Here is a 26096-nt window from a genome sequence, read left to right as displayed (position 1 = left end):
CTGTTATAGAAAATATTGATTAATTCACAGGATTCCGTGGATTTAAAAATGAAGCACATTTGTTTATGCGTGACACAGTGTTACCATATTAAAACTGCACTTTTTTTTTATTGATAGGGAGGCAAATGATCTAAGGTTTTTAGATAGAATAGGTTTGGATCATAACTGTAATCAGTTATGTAATGTACATCTATAAAAATGTTATAACGTTTACTTATAACTCAGTGTTAAATGATGTTTACAATGTAAGGTTGGCAAACTGCGTATTGATAAATTTTTGTATTGTTTTCTATTTAATGGTTCATTTCTGTTTGCAAACTGTTATTGTAACTTATAACAAATAAACAAATTGTTCGCCATATGAATAGTAACTACCCTCGCTTCAACACTTACAATACAAGGGTTTTTTTTTAATAAGTGATAATGGAATGGTAACCCTACCTGCACTATCGGTATATACTGGCAGCTCACCAGTAAAGAGATAGCATATGCAGATGGAAACAGAATAGTTAGCCCATCCTGACCAATTCAACTAGAAATAACCACGGTGTTATCCAGAAGTAACCGCGTGAATGTCGACCTGATAGTATTGGTAGTTATTGGGCTAATTGATCCCATTATTAATAATCCCTTTCCTATTATATAAATAAAATTACTAATGTTCTCAGCCTTTATATTGTATCGTATGGAAAAAGCCTCGAAAACGAGCCTATTCTACGCACTAGCACACATAATATAATATTATACTAGTAAAGGAAGAAATGAGCGCAATGTACGACCAGATGATGAAAATATGAATAAATTCCAGTTCTTTGGATATACGGTGATAGAATGATGAATTATGCTTATACTTACTTATCAATTGATTAGTTGCAAATTGATATGAATGAATTAAAAGTACCCATAACCTGCGAGCGTGTATAAAAAGATTGATGAATGTAGAAGAAATGAAAGAAATCTGTTTGAATCGAAGCATTTGGCGTTCCATTATTTCTGTCTACCCTAATGGGAGAAAGGTGTGACAGGTATGTATGTATGATATGAATATATTAGGATTAACTATTAGACTTTCCATCATGTCCGAACTAAAACCCAATGACGAAAGAACACAAAGTGTATGTCATCGATAAATACATTATCTAAAACTACCGTCTGGCTTATAAAAATTATTTTACTTATTTACTACGTAAATTATTTTGTTTCAATAGAGAGGTAGGTAATGTCTGAAATCGAATAATTAAATCTATAAATCATTTTACTAAGATAACAACATAAGTCACATCTATCTCCAAGTACATAATTTAAAAAGTAAAGCAGTTTTGCTCATTCAAACATCTCTATTTCCTATATTATTTACAGGAACGGAAGACAGATAACGGTTTTAAACAATATAAATGGATATATACTCAAAGAGTATAAATATAAAATCGACTCTTACGCTTGCCATCTCACCACTATGCATTGATATTTTTATCTCGTTTCGTTGCAGGCAACTTAGTAATATCGTATCCCTCGACCACAACCATTCAGTTGTCGTTAAACTTCACTGATAATGTTTTAAGTTTTATATATTTTAACTCATAAACAGCTGTAGTTCGTACGTTTATAAATATATCAGTGTTTATTATTTTATACAGTATAATAAATGCTACATATGTACGTCGCGTAATATTTATAAATTCGCGTGTTCACAACAGTGCAAATGTGGCTTCGAAGTACTTCACTGGTTTCATGAGCACATTTATAATATTTTTAAATAAAAATAATGAACTTAAATGGTACTTAAGCAAGTGGTGTATCCTCAAGTGATTTTTAATTATTTATTTTTGTACAAAATGCCTAAGCAACGTTCAGTTGTCAGTTTGGATTTGATTTTGGAAGAATTGGGTGATTTTGGTAAATACAATATATTGAACTACGCATTTCTTTTGTTCCCCGTCTTTTTGGCGGGAATGTATGGATTTGTCTACGTTTTCGAAGCTCCAGATATAAGTTACAGGTATGTTTATGTATGTATTTAGTTTTAAATTACACAGCTATATATGTCATCATCATTATCATCGTATCAGCCGTTGTCTATACACTTCTGAACATAGGCCTCCCACATAGACTGCCATAAAGAACGGTCCTGAGCCACCTGCATCCACTGACACCTTGCAATGCATTGGAGGTCGTCACTCCATCTAGTGGGGGGTAGTCATACACTGCGTTTACCTGTAGGGGATAGCTGTTAGCTACATATATATACATTTTGTTTAATATGTTTATTTATATATCTTCACGTAGGTTAAACAGAAGAAAACAGCTGCTAAAATATCTATTCTTATATGTATATATAAAATATCTCATTGCTTCAACGCTATACGTGATACATATGGTAATATTTATTTATTTAATATAATATTGACATAAACAAGAATTCAAACTATAAATATATGAAATCACAATAATTGTTTTGATGATTTTCCTAAAATTTTTGCATCATATACTACTAACGATTCCTCTCCGGCTTGTGAGTGTGGATAGAATTTTCAAAAATAATATATAGTAATATATAGCCTACAGTACTCGCTGACATTGTAACTTCTTATTAACAGACTTGAAAAAGGACGAGATTTTCGATTTAATTTTACTCTTTATATTTATTACCTGAGCACTCCCTCAAATGTAAACTAATTTGGAAAATCCTTTTTTTATCTAAAGGGATATACTTACAGATTGTTATATAGAATTTTCATTAAAATCCTTTTAGTAGTTTAGTTTTAAAATTAAATAGTTTCACCACAATTTTTATTTTATAATTATTTTTTATTTTATAATTAGCTGGCTGGAGAAAGATGCATGAATTATTTGTACCGACAAGAGGAAACTCTTAAATGAAAAGAAAAGAAGAATTCAAATGTTATTATTATTTATTTTATTAATTTCAAAATTATAATGTAAATATTGACTTGCCATTGTGTGACGAAAATTGTTACATTGGTTAATAAAGAAATATAATATTATATATAATCGAAGTTGATTTTTTTTAGTGGAACACAATTTAGTTATCGGTAAAGGAGTTTTTGAGTTTATTCATTATAAACAAACAATCAAATATTTCTTCTCTATAATATTAATTTAAATAAACATCATCCGATTAGTTCACTATATTGAGTACAATGATCATACACAGCTGCTTCGTACTTAATGTATGATCTAGTTTTATAAATCGTATTTATTTTAAAATTTTCCATCCATACAGCTTACCAGAGGGAGACTTTGTACAAAAGTCGATTGCTTGTGTACCTCTGTCCCATTCGTGTTTCAACCGTGAAGCAGTTGTGTTTGCATGACTGTGTTTCGGTTTGAAGGGTGGGATATGGCGTGAATTTACTGGGTATAGAGGAATAACACCTGAGTCCCCAGGAATGGCAACGTATGGGGGGTATCATTGGTGAAACAGTATACTCTGTTATGTCCATTGTACTGCTCATGTCTATAGGCGACGGTTACCGCTTTCCATCAGGTGGACCGTCAGCTTGTTAGCCATTCTAAGTTGTATAAAAAAAAACGAAAGAAGTCGTACGATGACGGAGTCAGAATAAAATTAGTCAACATGCCATTCTATCTCTAATACATTGTAAGAGGAGAACCGATTGTGATATATATTGTACATATATACATATATCCTACGGGTTCATTCATTCTTCAGTCCATCTCACATCATCATCATCATCATATCCGCCTTTATTTGTCCACTGCTGAATGTAAGCCTCCCCTTGGGGAAGTTTTTCCAGTAGTTGCTACCGATTAGCAACCGCAGTTAGGCTTTAGAGATGTTTTAAAAGAGACACTGCTGCCCATTCCTCGCCCACTTTTAGTCGACTTTTACGACACCCACGGGAAAGGAAGGGGTGGCCTATTCTATGCCGGGGCCATATGGTTAAAAAAACTATAGATACTGTATATGAAACAGTGCAAGAGAAAGAAAATTTAAAGCAGAAATTAGGACAAGCAACATGGCGAGTGTGGTAAAGTTACCTAATACTCATCTCTGTGAAAATTTTCTTACGGATGGGGTTTTTTTTTAAAGTCAATGGAGTAATAACCTCGCATGTAGTATTTGTGCGCTGACGGATTATCAGTGAAGGATAATAAGCGATAATGATGATACATGCCATTTGGTTTATCACCACAAATTGACCGAGATTTACCTTCGGCTGTTTATAGAAGATACCACGTGGAATTCTTCTTAAAAAGATATTATTATTATATCAGCCGTTAACTGTCCACTGCTGAACATAGGCCTTTCCCATAAGAAGAGTTTTGTCAGTAATTGCCACGCTTGTCAAGCGTGTTGGTAATCTTTGGTAGTTTAAAAGGGAGGTTGCTGTCCATCCCTTTTCCTTTAGTAGTTTAAACACCCAAGGGAAAAGAAGGGAAATAACGCATCATTAATATTATCATTAATGATCCATTCCTCGATTTCCTTTAGTTCTCTTTGTCGCCTTTTAAGATAGGTGCAAAGACACCTATTCAGTAGAAGGAAACAGAAATTGGGAACGCTGTGCACTATTTAAAGCAAACAACCGGAATAAGTACATAATAAAATATTAGTTTAAGATTCTGATAATCTGTAGATAGGGCGTGTCAGTGATCCGAAATTCTAAGATCGAATCGTACCCTAAATTCCTCTATTTTTAAAAATGTATTTAAAATTAAATCATTTAAAAATTGATTGTCACTGCAAATTCTTCGTAATATTATCATTAAAAAATCACGAGATGGCGCCACATAATCCGAATAACCTACATTCTTGATTATCGAACTGCAATATTCTACCCTATATTGATCCCAACTACCGATTGCGGACGAATATAAATTTTAACAAAATATAACATTTCGTCGCCTCGATTAAATCCAACTTTCAATAAATTTATTCGTGCTAAAATCAGCTCGTTAATTTAGAAGCTAAGACATATATAGACACAGACTAAGACTGTAAACTAATATCATTTCTTTTTTAACGTCATCGATTAATAATCTTATTATGGTGCAGTTGTACATATAATTGTATCATGGTATTATGATAGAATAATGAAATTTCAAATTCGATTTCCGGTTGGAACAATATAGATAATAAACTTGTCTGAATTTTTTCGAATGTTGATATACCTTTAGATATCTGTTGCCTGGTTCTTCGTTATAAAGGGTAATTTAAAGATCAGGCTATGTGTTTCTGTGAAAAAGAAAGAAAAAGGACAAGTTTTTTTTTTTTATACAACTTAGAATGATAAACAAGCTGACGGCCCACCTGATGGAAAATAGTAACCGTCGCCTATAGACATGAGCAGTACAATGGACATAACAGAGTATACTGTTTCGCCCACGATACCCCCCATGTGTTGCCATTCCTGAGGACTGAGATGTTATTCCTCTGTGCCCAGTAAATTCACGCCATATCCCCCCCTTCAAACCGAAACACAGCCATGAAAACACAACTGCTTCACGGTTGAAATACGAATGGGACAGAGGTACACAAGCAATTGACTTTTGTACAAAGTCTCCCTCTGGTAAGTTCAATAACTAATCAAATATATTTTTGAATAATCAAAATACTATTGCCTGCATACAGGCAATGTCTTATACAGTATAAAGTCAGCATTTGAAGCCTTTGTCTCGGCTCTAGTCACGTTGCTTTGGCGTATCAAACATGACACGTGCTGTGTAGAGTGGATCTGCATAGTTAGAGACTAAAGGCATTATAATACCTCTGCGTCTACACAACGACGCTATAAGCCTGCGAACAAGAACTGATACACTGTACCTATAGCAATAATAAAATTGTAAACTTAAACATTACTGGCGACTACTGGCAAAACGACTCTTATTGGCGACGTTACGTTCAGCAGTTCAACTCTGAAGATCCGTCCGTATTAACATTTTTTTATGCAACTTAGAATGGCAAACAAGCTGGCGGCCCACCTGATGGAAAGTCGTAACCGTCGTCTATAGATATGAGCAGTATCATGAATATAACAGTGTATACTGTTTCGCCCATGATACACCCCATGCGTTGCCATTTCTAAAGACAAAGGTGTATTCTTTTGTACCCTGAAAATTCACACAAATGTGACATAGGTGCCCAACCAAAAAATTTTTGTACAAAGTCTCCCTCTACTAAAGTTTAATTATAAGTAGTAATTATCTAATCAAAATCTTTTTTTTATATTTCAGATGTCAAATTAACAATTGTGAAAATACAGAAAATAACAGTTCATGGTTAACATATGCGATACCGAAAGTGAAGGATGAATATTCGAAATGCGAAAGATACCCATTACGTGACAATGTAACGTGGAGTAACGCGACGTGTACGGACAGTGTATTCGATGCCTCGAGAACAGAAGAGTGCTCCTCGTACATTTATAGCGACGAAGATTCGGTCGTGAAAGATGTAAGTAGACGAAATTATTTTCAACAATGTTGTCATATCATTCGTTGAAATTTAATTTTATTGTTAGTATCTTATAAGAAATACTGAGCAATTAACGCTGAACTATAATTGAATGACAAGTTAAGGACTTTGTACAAAAGTCAACTTACAAACGACTGCCTCTGTTCCATATGTGTTTCTACCAATAACTATGTGTGGCTGTTTTGTGGCTGCATAATTTGAATTTATAGGGTACAGAGAAATAGCACCTAAGTCCTCAGGAATGGCAACGCATGGGAGGTATCATGGGGGAAACTGTATACTATGTTATGTCCATGGTACTGCTCGTGTCTATAGGCGACCGTTACCACTTTCCATCAGGAGGGCCGTCTGCTTGTTTGCCATTCTAAGTTGTAGAAAAAAAATATCAAGCTTGAAATAAGTTACATGTAAGATGTGAAGTCTACACGCCAGCTACGTAGCTTCACAAATTATTCTAAATGAAATCATAGATAGTTACAGAGTTCATCTCTTCATTTCTTCATGAGTCATCGACTGAACTCGATTTGCAGTGAAATGAAATCGCAGCTGACGGCGAATATACACTTTATTACATTGCATTAAAGTCTCTATTCCCTTGTTCTTATCATAAAAATCATATTTCATGTTACTTTCAATACAATATATCATAATAATATTCAATATATAGTTAAATAAATACTTATTATTTTTTTCTTCAAAAGATTACAATAGTACACTTATTATAGATACAAAAAATAATCACAGTGAGAAAACAATGGGCGGCCTTATCGATCTCTTCCAGGCAACCTTTGAATGGAGAGAAGTAGTTATAAACCATTTGATCGGAGGCACGAAAATTCTATCATATATTATATATACTATGTAGTAGCAGTGCGATGTTAAGACATTGAGAGCCAAAATCACTGTTATAATTTTTCACAGGTGATATCATGATGAATACAAATAATAATTTCACAAATATGATAATGAATTAAATGTAGCCATCATTTCCATAATAATAATTAGATGAATCGAATACGACAGTATTTTTTTTTATACCTCAAGGGTGCCTAACAAGTATACAACTCGTCTGATGCTAATAGGTCACTATAGCATATGGACGCCTGCAACACTAGGATTGTCACGTTGCCGACTTTAAGAAAATACAAGAATAATAACACACAAGTGTCATATTTTAAATTTTATTTAATTCTGTATCCAAACACAATAAACAAAAATATTTATCTATCTCTCTAATACAAAATACAAATAGTTTATTAGAATAGTTTCATTGTTTTCAATCTATTCTTTATAAAAATTAAATGAACATAAAAATATAAATGCAATTTACTAAACTATCGAGACGCTTTTAATAAGAGTATTTCGCTAAAAAAAAACTACATTAATAAGTTAATAAATATTTATCTTCATTCTGAAGCAAATCTTTTAATATGCCTTCCATTCGTGATAAATGAGAGTTTTTAAATATAATTTTTTTTATATGTTGTTGTATTCATGCTTTCCTGGGTGGGTGTATTGGAAGACTGTAAGGCTCACCCAGTGGATGTAATAAATAAATAAATAAATAAACTGGATCGGATGGAGTTTATTGAATTAGATAATTTTTTATAGCTTATCTAACAAGAATAGTGTTAATTAATGTTTCATTTCAATAAATGTATAAAATGATAAAACGGTTAAACATGGAAAACTTTACAACTTTCGTATATTTCTTTATCTTAAGACAAATTTGTCTGAGATGATACGTTCATAAAACTTAGTTATCTCGATAGCCCTAATTATGTATTTGAATTGTCACTCATATAGATAATAGGCTATATAGACAAGACTAATGGCTGGGCTAAATGGCTTACATGTTCTTATTGCCCAACGAGAGATATTAATATTTTTTTATTTTTTATTTTTGCGCATAACTTCGTCCGTATTCATTTGGAATACGGACCACCAGAAAGAGACTTTGTACAAAAGTCGATTGCTTGGGTACCTCTGTCCCATTCGTGTTTCTACCGTGAAGCAGTTGTGTTTGCATGGCTGTGTTTCGGTTTGAAAGGTGGGATATGGCGTGAATTTAAAGGGTACAGAGGAATAACATCTGAATCCTCAGGAATGGCAACGCATGGAGGGTGTCATGGGCGAAACAGTATACTCTGTTATGTTCATGGTACTGCTCATGTCTATAGGCGACGGTAACCACTATCCATCAGATGGGCCGACAGCTTGTTTGCCATTCTAAGTTGTGTAAAAAAAAAATAGATCTCTTCTAGATGGAGTATCATTTCTAGCTGATTTCAAGATAAAAATACATCAGATTTTTAAATTAAATTTGCAGTACATACGGGTACTGAGATTCTTACGTTCCGCCTTTTCGTCGCAATGCCAGGGCCAGGGGTTCGCTCTCGCATTCAACCGTAATCTGACACCTAAGAAAATATTGATAACTTATGAACTTTGTTCCATAAAGCTCATAACTTATCGATAAACATTGCGATCTTTATATTACGTGTTAAATATTTTTAACTTATCATTTAAGAATTTTCATTTGAGTTCGAGTACAGTAAAATAAATGTCTACAAAAATATTTAGATAGATGCTCTTTATTGTTTCCTCCAAAAGATTACAATAGTAAACTTATTATAGATACAAACAATTACAAGCATAATTTAATATATTATATATTAATAATTTAGATATATTATCTTGTTCTACATTAGACCTAATTTATTCAAAACATTCCGCTGCCCAATTCTAAATAATATTATACCAGTATGTCAAACAAAATAAATAAGATAAAAATTTCTTTACAATCCTTCAATAAAACCACAAAATAAAAATAACTATATCTAGTAATACTATAATATATTTAATATAGATATAAAAATTCATACTTTTATATTAATACCTAATAAAGATAAAATAAATAGACCATCATATCACAGCGATATAAACTCTCAAATTGAGGTATGCTTGCTATATAAGTACACTGTACAATGTAGGATTTTTGTTAAATACATCAATAAAATACATAGAAAACGTTCGTACCGAACATCCAATACAAACAGTATACCGTAATATGTACACGTGATTACAGAGATTTATTTATATTTTACTGGCATCGAACCCACAACTGTCGGAAGTTGCCTTCCGCGGTCATGAATATCAATAAAACTACTTAATTTACGTATAATATAATTTGTAATACGTATGAAAAGTTCGAAATTTGAGGTTAATTGATCAATCTGTTCTCTCCCCAATTGTATTTACAATTTTATTGATAATCATATTACCATCCTAAATAAATATCATAAAGCCAATGTTTGGAAAATTAATTTGTTCAATCTATTAAACAATACAAAGTTTAATAATAAACTTAACCTAATTTATTTAACATTCTTTCAACATATCAAATCATTACTACTATACATGATTAAAAGTACAAACTGTTTTATATGCTTTTACATTGATAACACACTCGTAAATACTAAGTAGGATTTGTAGGATAGGATAATAATTTTTGGGCAATAAAAGGCCCATTGTTAGAATTAACGTCTCCGATTAACGTGAAAACCATCGCGGTTAATTCTTGTTGAATTTGTCACAATGAGTCAAGTAATCTACATTCATTCTCAAACATCATCAACAGATAGCGTAGTGATAAACCTACTATAGATCTGCTGATTTATACTAATTAAATAAGTCGATCTTAACTATGATATACGCTATACACAGTTTTAACAATAATTATAGTTCGATTTAGGTTGCCAGGATTGGAAAAGGACTTTACTTGGAACAGTACACAATGCCGCCCTAATTATCTCGTTGCCTCTGACTGGAGTTGTGTCAGATAGGTACGGAAGAAAGTTGGCATTATCGGTGGTGTCTCTTTGCAATGGCATAATGGGACTGATCAGATCATTTTCCGTGAACTACGAGATGCTGTTGGCGTTTGAGTTTCTAGAAGCAGTTCTAGGGGCTGGAGCCTACAGTACAGCCTTTGTTTTTGGTAAGTTTCATTATATACTAATAACTACTATAGTAGTAACTACTCGCTGCTTGTCTTGCCTGTAACATCGTTTACTTTCTAAACCTTTATATTTTTCTTTGTAATTTAGAAACTTTACAACTGTAACTCTGTAATTTATAAATTCAAATTTCTTCTTTCCTCCTTCAACCACAACATTCTTCAACCGTCTTCAACAGAAGACGATTGAAAAGTGTAAAAAACCATTTTGTGCAGAGTTTATGTGATTTATAAATGAAATCAAGTCTTTGAAATTAATTTAAATAAATTAAGAAAAGAAAGTTTTAAATAAGGTGTTCGTATTTGTTGTTTCAGCTATGGAACTGGTAGGACCCAAAGGCAGAGTATTTGGAAATACTCTAATAAATTTAATACACGTTTTTGGTTTGATGACCCTATCAGGCCTGGCCTGGTGGTTGCAGAACTGGCGACACTTACTACAAGTGATTTACACGCCGGCGCTACTAATATTCTCATACCTCTGGATTCTAAACGAAAGTGTTCGATGGTTTCTTAACAAAGGCAAAAATGAGAAAGCCGTTAATATACTGCATAAAGCCGCTAAAATGAACAAAGTAGTTTTATCTGAGGAACTTTTAGCACCATTATATGAACTTAACAAGGTAACAGCATATCACGATACAACAAAAGCAAGTGAAACACATAGAAGTGAAAGAATTAAGGAATCCTCGTCTTTAATGCAAGTGGTAAAATCTAATGTAATGAGAAAAAGAGTTGCCATATGTTCATTTCTGTGGGTAACATCTACATTTGTGTATTGTGGACTTACAATTAATTCAGTTTCATTAGCTGGAAATAAATATATTAATTTTATACTAATAGGAATTGTAGAGATACCTGCTAACATTGTATGCCTGCTAGTGTTGGATAAATTTGGAAGAAAGAAAACATTGATCTCATCATATTTCCTAAATGCTTGCTTTTGTATCGGCCTATCTTTTTTTTCCAAAGGTAAGTTTTAGTGTAATGTATAGGTATTCCTGTATATTGAACATCTAGTTGATTAATCAGCATGATACTGGTTTAAATAGAAAAATACCATTTTATATATATATATATATATATAAACCATTCGATGCAAAGATAAAAATTATAATACTAACCTAAAATAATCTGACCCAGTCAAACATTGATATAAATATTTTCGTTAAATAAGGTATTTATGTCAATATTGTGTAAACATTTTTTTGTTTATCTTGTGTGAACTGACTTTCATATGAGTACTTCGCTTGACCTTCTAGTATCTCATTCATGAATTACATTTTTATCATATCTTCAATATTATTTATAATTTTATATACTCTTTTCGAGATATATCTCCAAACGAGATTTGCTACTACACCGATATATCCTTTACTTTTTTTTTTTATTCAAGTTCGTATATGTTTGACTTCTAATGCTCTCTTTTTAAATAATCTCATATTTAGCATTAGTCATTTCCCAAAGAGGGTTGACGTAAAGCAGGCAGCCGGTCGTAAAACTATAAGCTAAATCTTTTTGTAATATGTTAAAAAACATATTACGCCGACCCCAAACAATAATTAGGATAAGGGTAGGAAGATGATGATGATATAGCATTAGTCACATCTTAAAACTCAAAGATTATGATGACATAACACTTTCGATCTATTTCCCTCCAAGCTATTATAAGATCTAATAAGATTCATCTGATAGAACGTCGTATCTACCGCCTATAGATAAATTAGTAACATGGACATCATTGACTGAACTGTAACGCTTTTTTTTTATACCACTGAGGTGGCAAACAAGCATACGGCCCACCTGATCGTAAGCGGTTACCGTAGCCTATGAACGCCTGCAATACCAGAGGCATTACTCGCGCGTTGCCGACCTTGAAGAAACCTCTTTACCCCCCTTTTGAAGAACCTTATATTACTTCTCATACATATGTTGTTCCTGAGAACTGAGTTGTTATATTTCCGTACTCAGCAATTTCAATAACATAATTCCACCTTTCAACATAAAACAAAAATAAATACATACGACTGAAATAAATACGGATGGTATAGACGTATTTATCCTTTGTGATATAAAAAAAGTATAGATTTTTTGTAAAAGTCTGTCCCTGATAATTTCTTGTACTTCTTATCTATATATCATTAAGTTTCTTTATAAATATATCTCTATGTAAAGTTCCCTACGAGATAAGCTGAAATGACTAAATTACAAAAGCTTTTTATTGTTACATAAATTTTTTCTTGCATTGCTTCATTCATTTTGTTCAATAATTGAATTTCTCTTTACACAGATCAAAAATGGTGGTCACTGGGTTTTTACTTGTGTGCTCAATTCTTTATAACAATGTCGTATAACTGCATCTATATTTATGTATCAGAAGTGTTTCCAACTTGTGTAAGACAATCCTTACTGGCCGTTTGTTCATCAATAGGAAGAATTGGTGCCGCTTTGGCTTCACAGACGCCTCTTCTGGTAAGTAATTAATAAGCATCAGTTTGTTTATATACTTTTTTAGAGTTCCGTAATATGGAACTCTTGTAGGATTACTCGCGTGTCTGTGTGTCCGTCAGATAAAGCCAATTTATTCCGAAACTACTGGATCGACTGAGTAGAAATTTGGTACGTATATTTAAGAGTCGCCGTGTAGATTCCGGCATAGAATGGGCCACCCTTTCCTTTCCCAAGGTATTACAATATCGTAAAAGGCGACTGAGCTTATAGCGGAGGGATGGACAGCAGCGTCCCCCTTAAATATCTGTAAAAGCCTAATTGCGGTTGCCAACCAGCCTGCCAAGCGTAGCAACTACTGGCAATACTCTCCTTGTGGGGAAGGCTTGTGTTCAGCAGTGGACAGTTAACAGATCGTTATTATTATAATAATTAATATTATTATAATAATAATAAATGTAAAAGAGATTTAGACAAAAGGAGACTGTATGCACAGGTGGGTCGTCAGCTTGTTTGCCATTCTACGAGTAAAATGCATAAAAAAGGTCTGTGACCTAATAACAGACATGTAATGTAAATAAATGAATTTTGTTTATTAAAATTCACTTGAGAGCAAGATAATATCTAATAACCTATCTACCTATATACTTGTACGTATCACTTCTTCGTGTAGTCTCTTCCCGTTAAAAAGATATTATTACCTATTAATAATATCTTCTTTGTACCTATTATTACCACATAAACTGCATAACTTGGCGTAGTGTTTTACTTCTTCTATCTTCTGTACTAACGTGTACTTCATTCCCCTAATAGTATCTTGTAACAGCATGCAAGATTACTTTTGACGCATTCGAATTCATATAAATAGAAAACACGTCAAATAAATGTCAAAGGGTCGGCAACGCGCACATTGACACCACTGGAATTGCAGGCGTCCATAAGCTACAGTGACCGTTTACCATCAGATGGGCTGTTTGTTTGTTCGCTACCTTTGTGATATAAAAAAATTAGTATATGTTAGGTATAGTAGGGTCCATTTGATATTTATTCGATATAGATAGATAGATAAATAATTTATTTACAATTTATTCACTTACAGCACACAAACAGCAACAGACACAAATGCAAAGTGAAAAAAGATAAAAAAGATACATGTACAAAAAAATTTAAAAACAAAACAAAAACATAATCAGAATGCATAAAACTAGTAAAATTTTTTTTTCTTCATGCGTGTGCCACAGTAATATCAAAGATTATCCCGCTGAAAACGAAAAGGGATAAAATGCATTATTTTTTAACTAGGCTACATTATATTTAACCACGGAATACAGACATTGAAGCCATATTTGTATTTTTTTTATACTATTTTTGTGACAAACTAGCATACGGTGCATTTGATGGTAAATGGGGTTACCGTAGCCTATGGATAAAAAACCTTAATACGCTCTTTTTAAAGAACCCCATGCTGTAGTCCCCAAGAAAAGCCTTGATAGGAAACTTATTCTACAACCTGAGTGTTCGCGGGAGGAAGCTCCTCTGAACCGCACTGTGCATGACCATTCTGGTTCTAAGGTGTGAGAACGGATTCCCTGCCAATTGCAAACGGTACAATGGTAAGAGGTACCTGTAGGTATCATATTGAAAAGTTCTTCAGAACACAATCCGTTATTTTTTTACTTTGTATGCTCCATTTTTTTTTTCATCTTTATAAGCGAGAAACTGCTACAGGTTTTTTTTTTCTTTTCCCAGGCTTACTACTACGCGCAACTGCCAGCGATAAGCTTTGGCAGTATGGCGTTAACAGCCAGTATTCTAGTATTTATATTACCAGAGACAATTAATTTACCTTTGCCTGATACCATAGAGGAAGCAGAATGGTTATCAAATAAAAGAAAAAACGTGAACCACCGTGAAAGATGGACTTGATGTGATAATGTATAATTTATAGTTTAATAAGAAATCAAATATTTTTTTTTATTAAGCGATGATTATAGAAAATTCATTCTACAATTTTTGTGAATCCTCCTATGCACTTATTTGTATTTTTAAGGTAGTATAGTAAAACTAAGAATTATTATTTTATTTAGCTAAAAATCTTATATCTTTAAAATCATTTATATTTATGACTACGGATCATTGCACTAAGTATGGCACGACACACTCTTGACTGATTTTAGCTTTAAATTCGACACTGAAATTTAAAGTCTAAGTATATTTCAGAGTTTTATTATATTTGTTTTTTTTTTTAATACAAATCATTTAGACTTTATTAGTAAGCAGAATATTTTATGAAATTTATTACAATGTCTATCTACGGTGTAAAACTATATCTATAACAATAAAAATAAAACATATTTCTCGATACATAAAAGTTGTGCACTCACGTCATCCGCATATATTTTCATCGGGCAATACTGTAACTAGTGAAGTGCCAGGTCAGGCGATTCGAGTACTCACTCGAATACCTACTAGCTACTTAAGTATATCGAATGCTCAATGTTTATAAATGTAATTAAATGATACACTATCTGTCGCGTAAATACTAGTCATGTCTTTATTATATATTTTTTTTTATTTCTACTAATTTTTACTCGTGATTACGTCCGCGTGACTGGGATATATTCATTGACCTGGATAAAAAGTACTACGTGTGTACCAAGTTTCATAGTGATTGGTTAAGCCGTTAAGGTGCTATGAGGTACAAACAAATAAATTCACTTTCATATTTTTAATATTAACTAGCTGACCCGGCAAACGTTAATCTGCCATATAAATATTTTTTTCTAGATAGGGACACCCTAATCACCTAACGGTATAAAATATATTTTACGATCTATTCTCATACCTATCAAATATACACCACCGTGACACGATTTTTTATATATAAGATAATACTTAAATTATTAAAGAAAACTTATTAAATAACTCATATTGTTTTTTCTTTAAAAGTAAAATTTTAAAATAATTATTACTCGAATCTAATCAAGTACTCGAATACTCAAACAAGTACATATCCGAGTCCTCTGACGCCGAATAAATATTCGATTATTTTTTTATCGAGTTCCAATATATTCGAATACCAAACACTTCAATATATCAACTTGAATACATCACTAACTGTAACAAGACTACTACTAAAGTCGTAATAAATCATGGGGTAAAGTTTTCTCTCATACACGTCTGTGTTTCTTAAGAGGTTCGTAGCTCTTAAGTGGTCTGAATCAAGCACGTTGATTTTGGCTTGAGTCAAGCTTGATTGATCGTCTACAGCATTTGTCTGATGCTTGAGTCAAGCACTAAGTGCTTGACGCGCACTTGGTATGTAATTATATTCTGTGGACCAATATTTTGCTATGAAAGCAATAAAAACCTGTCAGTAACACACTTTATATACTCGCATCTTGAATACTCTATAAATTAAATTAATTGCATTGGTCATAAAATTTATAAAAAAAATTAAAAGAAATAAAAATAAATGTCGTCTTGACCTGTGTATCAATCTACTTGATTAGTTTTTAATCGACTTTAAAAAAGGAAAGGTAGTTTAATTTTTAACTCAAAATAACTGGTTTTATACCTATAGTCGATTTTAATGAACGTTGTAAACGAGTCTGTTGTATCTGTTTAATCTAGCTTGAGACAAATGATAATTCTTATCTGGATAAGAAAAAATGGAATCAACCGGCCAAATCAAATATTACTAAAAATCTATATAAAAGGCAGATTTAATGCTATATAGCATTCTCTCCCAGTCAACCTTTGGCGAAACAGAAATGTAATTATGCGATGAAATTTTTTTAATTTTTTTTTTAGATAAACAATTACACGCACGTATCTATATTGGCTTACAATTCATAGTACATACAATGGAGAACTACTGCACATTATGATTACATAAATATACAAACATGAATACATTAAACAAATATTAGTTAAATAAATATATATCATAAATACGTACATACAAATAAAAATATAGATACATACACGATTATATAATACCAATAAACAACGATAGAGATTAAAGGTGATGAAGATGATGTACTGCTCTCACAGCCTCTTCAAAAAATATTCTTAGACTTTTTTTCCTAAAAGAGAGGTCTCAACAGTGAAGAAATTGGTAAAAAAAATCAAAACGATGTATAGAAATAAAGAGAACGAGAGGGTTGTTAAGTATATATATATATATATATATATATATATATATATATAATGTTATTAAAACTTTAATGCCTACGTTAAATGTATAAGATAATAGTAATAAAATTAAATTATTGCTATAACTATTTCACTAGGCACTTACAAAATAATTGTTATAACCGATGGAATCTTTTCCTTTCAACGTTATTATAATAATACCGATATTAAACTAAATGGTTAATAATAAAATTTCTTTCTTGTATTTGACACAACTGTTACTAGACACACACACACATACAACACACAATAGGCACACTAAAATCTATTTGAAAAATAAATTATTTTTCAAATAGATTCTAGTGGAACGATCTTAAGACTTCTTTAATCTTGGAGCCAACATACTTACTTGCACGCAAACAACTGATTTCTCTAGATAAAATATTGCGTACAGATTAGATACCCTTAGCTGAAGGACTTTTAGATAATAAATCATTTTGGCCATTCAGACGTGACTGAGCAAGAAAGCTCCGAACACTTAGGACCTTCGCAAACGAGGGACAATCCTCTAGTTGTTTGTCCTTGTCTGTCAAATTAACATATAGATTTGTACTTCGTAAAAATCCTGCCTCATTTTGATATCGGTTAAAAATTATAACAAGGCTATAGAATTAACTTCTCGACATATGTTATTTATCTAAATCATTATTAATTTTAATAGATAAAAAGAACTTTAATTCGTTAACCCCACTTCACGGGGGTGAAAGGAATGTTAGTATTGAGGATTAATAGTCCATTGCTAGTAGTATACACTGTCAGGTCGACCTTCTCGTCGTTACTCTTGGAAACCATTGTGATTGATTTATTGTTAAATTCGTCACGGTGAGTTAACTGACCTGCTTCATCCTCACCTATCATCCCTCATTGGTGACCCGCCAGTGTATACCAATAGCGCAGGCGGCGTTAGCATTCCATTATCGTCCATTAAATAAATCCACTTCATGTAAATATATGTATGTAATAAAATATCAATAGAAGGTGCTTTTTAATCGAAACATTTCGCATTTAGAACCGCTTCAAATTATTTCGCTATCCGAAGGAACCATAAATATTTTCCGATATCGCCCCGGTAACATCCGATACCACGCTACGTGTATAAAGCTCGCGTGCGAGTAAATAACTAAAAACGTAGCGATTAGATACCTACCTACCTACCAGCACAATTAAAACAACTATATTACATTGAAAGATACCATTTGTAAATTATAAACACAGACGTTCTATTTTTAAATGGTTTTCTATTTAAATTAAGAACCCATTTTAAACGTAATTACCTACACAGTTTTAAGACAAAGAATATCTTATGGGATCGATGACTAAATTTAAGACAAGTGGTGGAAATCCAAAGAATTACAATCTGAAGTTATTATGTCTATTAACACTCAAACCATGTGTTAAAGAGACAAAAAGAAGCATTTTTTCTGTAAACTAATCTTTGTAAAAATTAGTAGCACCTGACAATCTTGTCCATTCTTCTCAGCTGAAAGGTCGATGGACCGCTTTTAAGATCTAAAGGTCCGAATTTGTCGTCAAAAAGTATTAAAAATTAAACGGCAAATTTGTCGTCAAAATTATGTCCGTCTTCTTATCGGTCTTTTGTCTAAGACCTTTTGTTTTGTCCCAAGCTGTCAGTTTTTAATTGTAGAATGCCTTAGCGGCCAGCGAGAAAATCAGTCAAAGAGGCCGCAACATCAACTGAAATTGAATTCTAGAGTAGGCGATAGATTCATAAAAAATTACTATTCAAAAATGTCTATAATTAACTCTAACACGTCTGCTAAGCATTGCAACTACTGGCAAAATTACTATCAGAATTTCTTTAACATGTTTTGCGAAAAACACAACAAGATAACACACCTGCTACAAAACGTGCGTAACTGAATAACTGAATAGCAGTCGGAGATAGTGGCGGAGCACCAGTAATGATAGGTAGGAAGCAGGTTGTACAACTTAACTTGTTCATGGTAATATAATATTGCTAGTAATGGGGCTGTCAAATTACATTGTTAACAATCCCTTTCCCCCCAATATGATATTGTACAACTGTAATGTTCACTTTCGCACGCATTAAATAAAATAATTCTAATCAAGTAACCAGTGACATGGAATTCTGCAAAACTAGGTGTTTTGTAAAAGATATAGATAACAAAAAAAAATTTATTGCCAGAAAGACACATAGTTATAGCAGAAAAATTATATATAAAAAGTGTCTCATAACAGACAAAAGGAACTGGCTCAGCTGATGCTGTGAGTGTCCCAGTCTCCAGTGCAATGTGTACAGCTGTACAGCACTGGTTTTCTGCCAGACCCTCTCTTAACAAAAGTACAAATGGATACAACTGCAATTGCTAATTAAAAGAATTATTAATATATAAAATAAAAAAGAAAGAAAATTATAAGTTGAACTTACAACACAAAATTTATCATACTACACATACATGTTATTATATAATATTTTTTATATATGAAAATCATAATAGTACACCTTGCCTGCGCTAACGGGCATTGATACGGACGTGCAAATGCGGCCGAGCACCAGTGAATCAATGGGTGATTTATGAGAATGAAAACAAAAACACAATTAGCCCATCAATGATGAATAACATCAATAATTAATTTTTCATGATAATGTTCCATTGTTTTTTTTTTTTCAATAAACAACCGCGAAGCCAGTTCGAAATGGTTAAATAAAACCTTTTATTAGTTACCTCCTTGGGATGTTTTAAAGTAAAAGGTCCATCTATTTTTAAATTACCAGATACGAGTTTACATAGTAATTTATCTGGCCGCAGATACATTTTCATACATGTTAGCCGCTGCCCGTTATAAATACATAATATTTTTTATATATTACCTGCTATATTACACTAAATCATAAATATATAAACAAACCTTATTTTATTTTTACAAACCAATATAATGCTAATCCTTTTAGAATATATATATTTTTATATCTATCAGCTTCTATATTATACATACTGTAATACTCATAGTAGAACGTGCATACACATATATTTATGTTACATAATGACTCACTCGGGCGAAGACTGATTTGAGTCATATCCGAAATCAATTAGCACAGATTTAAAACTAATGCAGTATTGGCAAATCTAGATCGTAATAAGGTTCAATAAATAATTATAGAAATCAAACAGGATATAGTCCGTAATTACGCAGATTAACTAACGGTTACATACTAGTTCGTAATCTTTATGAATTCACAGATTCATTTTAGGATCCCGTAATTTTTTTTTTTAAGCCGAATGATTAGGACTTTACCAGAGGGAGACTTTGTAAAAAGTCGATTGCTTGAGTACCTCTGTCCCATTCGTGTTTCTACCGTGAAGCAGTTGTGTTTGCATGGCTGTGTTTTGGTTTGAAGGGCGGGATATGGCAGTGAATTTACAGGGTACAGAGGAATAACATCTGAGTCCTCAGAAATAGCAAGGCATGGGGGGTATCATGGGCGAAACAGTATACTCTGTTATGTCCATGGTACTGCTCATGTCTATAGACAACAGTTACAACTTTCCATCAGGTGGGCCGTCAGCTTGTTAGCTATTCTAAATTGCATAAAAAAAAATGACTTACAAAACTTGATTTTTATTTATTTATTTTATTAGAACTTCGCAATACTTCGTTTTTTTTTTTTCACTTAAATAAATATTCATTAAGTACTATTAAGCTGTCGTATTTATTTACTTGATACATTTTCAAGTTAACAAACTACAATACTGTTCAACTTGTCTATAATTAAATAGCATACAATTTCACTTTCTCGTGGACAAATAATAAATTTCAATCTAAACTAGTTGCTGTAGGTTTGATGATGTGGCCGTTACGACCAAAAGAAAAGTGAAAATATGTTGAAAGAACACGACCAGTTTTCTCACAAGTTTACTGTCATCTAGCAACTTTGTATGCGGATTCTTTGGACGTCGGATTTATTAAAACGGTCTGCTGATGTCCAATTGAAACACAAAGAAAAAAAAAACTATTTATTGTTGATATTATAAACGTATTGTTGTTACTAATTTCATTTAGAAAGTGCTTTAGTGACAATTTATTTACATATATTTTAAATTCACAATCGGAACTTAACGCGATGTAAAAGCCTTTACAGGTAAATAATACATATATACCTGCTTCTTTATTGCCGACGTTTCGATGTTGATTACACCAAATTATGGTCAGCAAGACAGCAGCAGTAGACAACAAAAAGTAGGTATGTAGGTACTTTTAACCTGTAAAGACTTTTATATCGCGTTAAGTCCCGAATGTGTATTTAAAATACATATATATACAAACAACGTGAAAGATTAAAATTAATTTGTAAACAAATTTGTTTGTTTTTCATCTTCATGCTCCATCATCATCTATTATCTCGCACTGGTACCCCGCCAGTGTCTACCGACAGCGCAGGCTTTGTAACCATTCTACCATATTATCATCACCGAATAAAAACAACAAGTTCACCATACCGAATTACATAAAAATTTCAATCTCACTTAATTAAACAATTCTAATTTACACATTAAAAACCTGAGTTTTTAATGTGTAAATTATTATTACACATTAAAAACTCAGACTATTGGCACTTTGTTTTTAGAAAAATTGTCCATATCATTTCTCACGAATTGCCATTTTACGAAGAAAATATATAAATATATATAATCTATTGTTTCCTCCAAATGATTACTGTAGTAAACTTGCTATAAACACAAACTATTACAATAATACAATGTAGTTTCTCAATTTATATACATATGTATTGTTTTTATACGATGTACGAGTATACAACATTGTTGTGAAAATGGACGTAAATGACTGCAGCAGTTTTTACTGATGCAGTCATTTACGAAGCAAATTGTTATTTGTTACTGTTTTTATTCTTAATTTTTAAATATAGTTTTTTTTTTTTTTAATTTTTAAATGGCTGGCCAGCTACTCCTGATATCGATGTCAATCCAATCTAATGTACATGACAATTTTGTACTGCACTCATGAAATAACAATTAGGAATTAAGTTAAAATTGGGATCGATTTGCAAGTTATTTTACATTAAGAAGTTACACTAAAATGCATTGTTTTATGAATAATAATGGAATGGTAGCCCCGCCTGTGCTATCAGTATACACTGGCGGGGCACTAGTGAAGATGAAAAAGCAAGTCAGTTAGCCCATCGTGACGAATTCAACGATAAATTAGTCACTATACTTTCCAGGGCGAGCCGCGTGGAGGATGACCTGATAAGGCATAGACAGCGATGGGGACTAACCTCCCCCTGTTATTAACAATCCCCCTGCACTAATATGCATTTATCTGAACATAATGGAACCATTTTGTTGCGAGTATTGCAATTCGAGAGTGTGAAACATTTCAATTCCGAAATCAATCTATTGGAATTTATTTATGACTGAAAGCGATTTAAAAATAAATTGATAAACCTCACTTGTGCTATTGGAATGCTTTGGCAGGGTACCAGTGGAAGATGGCACATGAAGATGAAGTCACTTCAGCATTATTGCATCAGGATATCAGCCATTATCTGTCCACTGCTGAACATAGGCTCCTCTCATAATGATGGGAGGGAAGTTTTTTTTTTGTGAAAATGGTATGGTAACCCCGCCTGCCCTAACGGGATACGCTGGCGGAGCACCAGTGAAGGATGATAGATGAGAATGAAAACAGGCCAGTGATGAATTCATCAGCAATTAACCATGATAGTTTCCAGGAAAACCGCGAGGAGGTCGACCTGGTTGGGTATATTGCTAGCAATGGGATTCTCAGTCTCCATTACTAACAATCCCTTTCCCCCATGGGAGGGAGGTTACCAGTATTTGCCACACTTTTCAGGCAGATTAGCAACCGCAGTTAGGCTTTGGTGATGTTTTGAAAGGAACGCTGCTGCTCTTCCCTCGACCATTAAGTTCCCCTTGTCGCCTATTATGACACCTACGGGAAAGGAAGAGTTGGCTCATTCAATGGCGGGACCACACTCCAATTATTGCGGCTTTGCACCTTAAGTACAGATAATATAATACTACACTAGTATTCTATGCCGGGCCGTGTGGTCCCGGCATCGAATAGGTCACACCTTCCTTTCCCGTGAGCGTCGTAAGAGGCGACTAAGAGAGAGCGCGAGATGGGCAGCAGCGTCTCTATTAAAACATCTCCAAGGCCTAACTACGGTTGCCAATCCGCTTGCTAAGCGTGGCAACTACTGGCAAAACCTCCCTACGGGAAGGTTTATTTTCAGCAGTGGACAGTTAAAGGCAGATTTGATGATAATACCATAAACAACTTAACACATTCAGTGAAATCCACAGTATTATGTCTCTATAATGAGAAAAAATAAATCTCACATCTATGAATACATCATTTATATACTGACAAGAACATGTGCGCCATCTGTAGAGTCACCAGTGACTCTATTGTTACAAAACGTATTGCATACAATTGTATACACTATTGTGTCCACGTCGACTGTGTGAACGATGATTAGTTTCAGTGTGTTACATGGCTGCTGGTATTTTTTTTTTAAATGTATGATAATGGAATAGTAACTCCACCTGCGCTAACGATATGCGCTGGCGGGGCACCAGTGAGGGATGATAGGTGAGAATAAAAAAAGCAGGTCAGTTCAGTCAGGCCATCATGATGAATATACACTTGGAATTCAGCACGATGGTTTCCAGGGGGGACCACGGTGAGGTCGACCTAGTTGGGTATATTGCTAGCAATACGGCCGTCTTAGTCTTCATTACAAACAATACCTTCCCCCTAGTTACTGTTATTGAACAAAAACATTCTTTTTTTAATTTTGTAAACTCTGATATAGATAAATTGAGGAAAAAAGGTTTTTGAGTGACGACCGCGTACAGGCAAACACAGTGTAAGATGACTCCTCCCCACTAGATAGAGTAACGACCTGAAATGCATTGCAGAGGGTCAGTGGATGCAGGTGGCTCAGGACCGTTCTTTATGACAGTCTATGGGGGAGGCTTATGTACATGAAATGATGATGATGATGAATGATAATATAGATAAGTGTGGACAAGAGTTTCGTGATACGATCAGCGAAATATTCTAAACGAGATTATATCTATTTTACTCAGCAAAAAAGCTACTTAAAATATAAATTTTTGTATAGAAAAAAATATCCATACTCCACCGTGCATTTCTTCGCACAGGTAGATAGAATTTTCAAAAATAGCATGTAGTCTATGTTATTCGCTGAAAATGTAGCTTTATATATATGAAAGAATTTTTAAAATTGGTTAAGTAGTTTTTAAGTTTATCCATTACAAATAAACAAACAATCAAATCTTTCCTCTTTATATTATTAGTATAGATAAAGCCCATAAGTTTACCATGCACTTTTTTTTTCTTTTAATAGATGATAATGGAATGGTAATCCTGCCCGCGTTCTTGGTACACACTAGCTGGACACCAGTGAGGGATGATTGATGAGGATGAAAAGATAGGTTTGATCATCATTAATTGTCACCGTGACAAATTCAACGATAAATTAGTCACGATAAGTTCCAGGAGGAACAGCGTGGAGGTCGACCTGATAGGTAATATTGTTAACAATAGGGACTAACCTCCTCATTACTAATAAACCAATCTCCCAAGTTTTGCATGCGCTGATCATGGCTACCTTTATGACTATATCACGTGTGATCACGTATGACAAATCATATGCAACGACGAACTATAAGAATTGTCGATGATCCCAGGCTTACAAGCGGTATCGAGCCATTAAGTCTTAGGAGAGATTTTACCTCACTCTGCGTTTTCTACCATTTGTTTAACGGACTGTGCTCAGAGGAGTTGTTCAATACGATGCCCAAGACCACTTTCTACCATCGTACAGCTCGCCATCGACAGGGATATGATGGTGAACTACCCTCACATCCTACAGCCTAAATGGTCGCCTACAACGCGGCTTTAGAGATGTTTTCTCCCATGAACGCTCAGGTTATGAAATGATCTGAGGTTTACCCAAGAGACTACAGCATGGGTTTCTTTAAAAGGGGAGTAAAGAGCTTTTTCAGGATCGGCAACGCGCGCGTAATACCCCTGGTATTGCAGGTGTTCATAGGCTACGGTAACCGCTTACCATCAGGTGAGCCGTATGCTTGTTTACCACCTCAGTGTTATAAAAAAAAGTTGCTTATAGTTCTCAGTAGATTCTATTTTAAGACATGCAAAAGAAAAATAAGCCACATTCACTTATTAGTGGGGAAGTATATTTAGAAATGACTAAGTTTGTTAATTATCTACAGATACTTGTTACAACTAACACTAAATAACTGGCAGACAAATTCTAGGCAAACATAACTTGGGATGACGTCACTGATATGATAGGAAGACCTGCAAAGACGATGTTCAAAGGTGAATAATTTTTTTCTTGAACACACCTTTTTTTGTATTAGGCAAAAAAACACTGCTCTGTAATTAATGAATAATGACTAATTTGTCATTTCTCATTTAATGCGTATTGGAATTGGATAAAGATTTTTTTTTAATCCCTTTTTCTGTAAGAAGCGTTTAAGGGATTATTTATTTGCATTACTTACAGCACATAAACAATAACAAAAATGTGCATCTCACAGTGAAAAAAGATAAAAGAATACATATACAAAAAATAAAAAAATGCATAAAATAAGTAACAATGTTTTCCCTACATGCGTGTGCCACAGTAACACAAAATGATCACAACTCAACTTATTACTTTGCCCTCAAAAGAGCAAAACACTGATATTCTGACATAATGTGGCAACTACTGACAAACCCTCCTTATGGGACAGGCCTATGTTCAGCAGCGACCGATATGATATGATGACACGGATAAGCTATATCCTAATTTAAAACATATGGGGGAAAGAGATTGTTAGTAATGGGGTGTAATGGCCCTTCAATCAAGTCGACCTCCACGCGGTTCCCCCTGCAAAACATTGTGATCAA

General features: G+C 33.4%; 2 protein-coding genes across 2 annotated transcripts in view; both read left to right on the top strand.

The window, feature by feature from the left end:
* The window catches only part of LOC113513327 (60S ribosomal protein L36), a 171770-nt gene that overhangs the window by 14643 nt on the left and 131031 nt on the right, over positions 1–26096 (top strand). The gene's annotated exons all lie outside the window — the stretch shown is intronic.
* LOC113510667 (organic cation transporter protein-like) lies at positions 1437–15158 on the top strand. The gene is made up of 6 exons (XM_026894155.3): positions 1437–1999; positions 6220–6439; positions 10205–10460; positions 10794–11450; positions 12769–12950; positions 14676–15158. Exons 1-6 carry the CDS (start codon positions 1776–1778, stop codon positions 14850–14852), a joined length of 1716 nt encoding a protein of 571 aa, XP_026749956.2. The 5' UTR covers positions 1437–1775; the 3' UTR covers positions 14853–15158.

The sequence above is a fragment of the Galleria mellonella genome, unplaced genomic scaffold (genome assembly GCF_026898425.1).
Source record: "Galleria mellonella isolate WM207_F2 unplaced genomic scaffold, CSIRO_AGI_GalMel_v1 utg905, whole genome shotgun sequence".
Lineage (NCBI taxonomy): Eukaryota > Metazoa > Arthropoda > Insecta > Lepidoptera > Pyralidae > Galleria > Galleria mellonella.
Note: the sequence above shows the minus strand (reverse complement) of the source record. Positions and strands in the feature narration are given on the sequence as shown.

Excerpts from the sequence above, each read along its gene's own strand:
- LOC113510667 (XM_026894155.3), top strand. The coding sequence starts at position 1,776 with ATGGTACTTAAGCAAGTGGTGTATCCTCAAGTGATTTTTAATTATTTA. Across the intron at positions 2,000-6,219 it reads GCTCCAGATATAAGTTACAG|ATGTCAAATTAACAATTGTG; the intron begins GTATGTTTATGT and ends TTTATATTTCAG. Across the intron at positions 10,461-10,793 it reads CAGTACAGCCTTTGTTTTTG|CTATGGAACTGGTAGGACCC; the intron begins GTAAGTTTCATT and ends TTGTTGTTTCAG.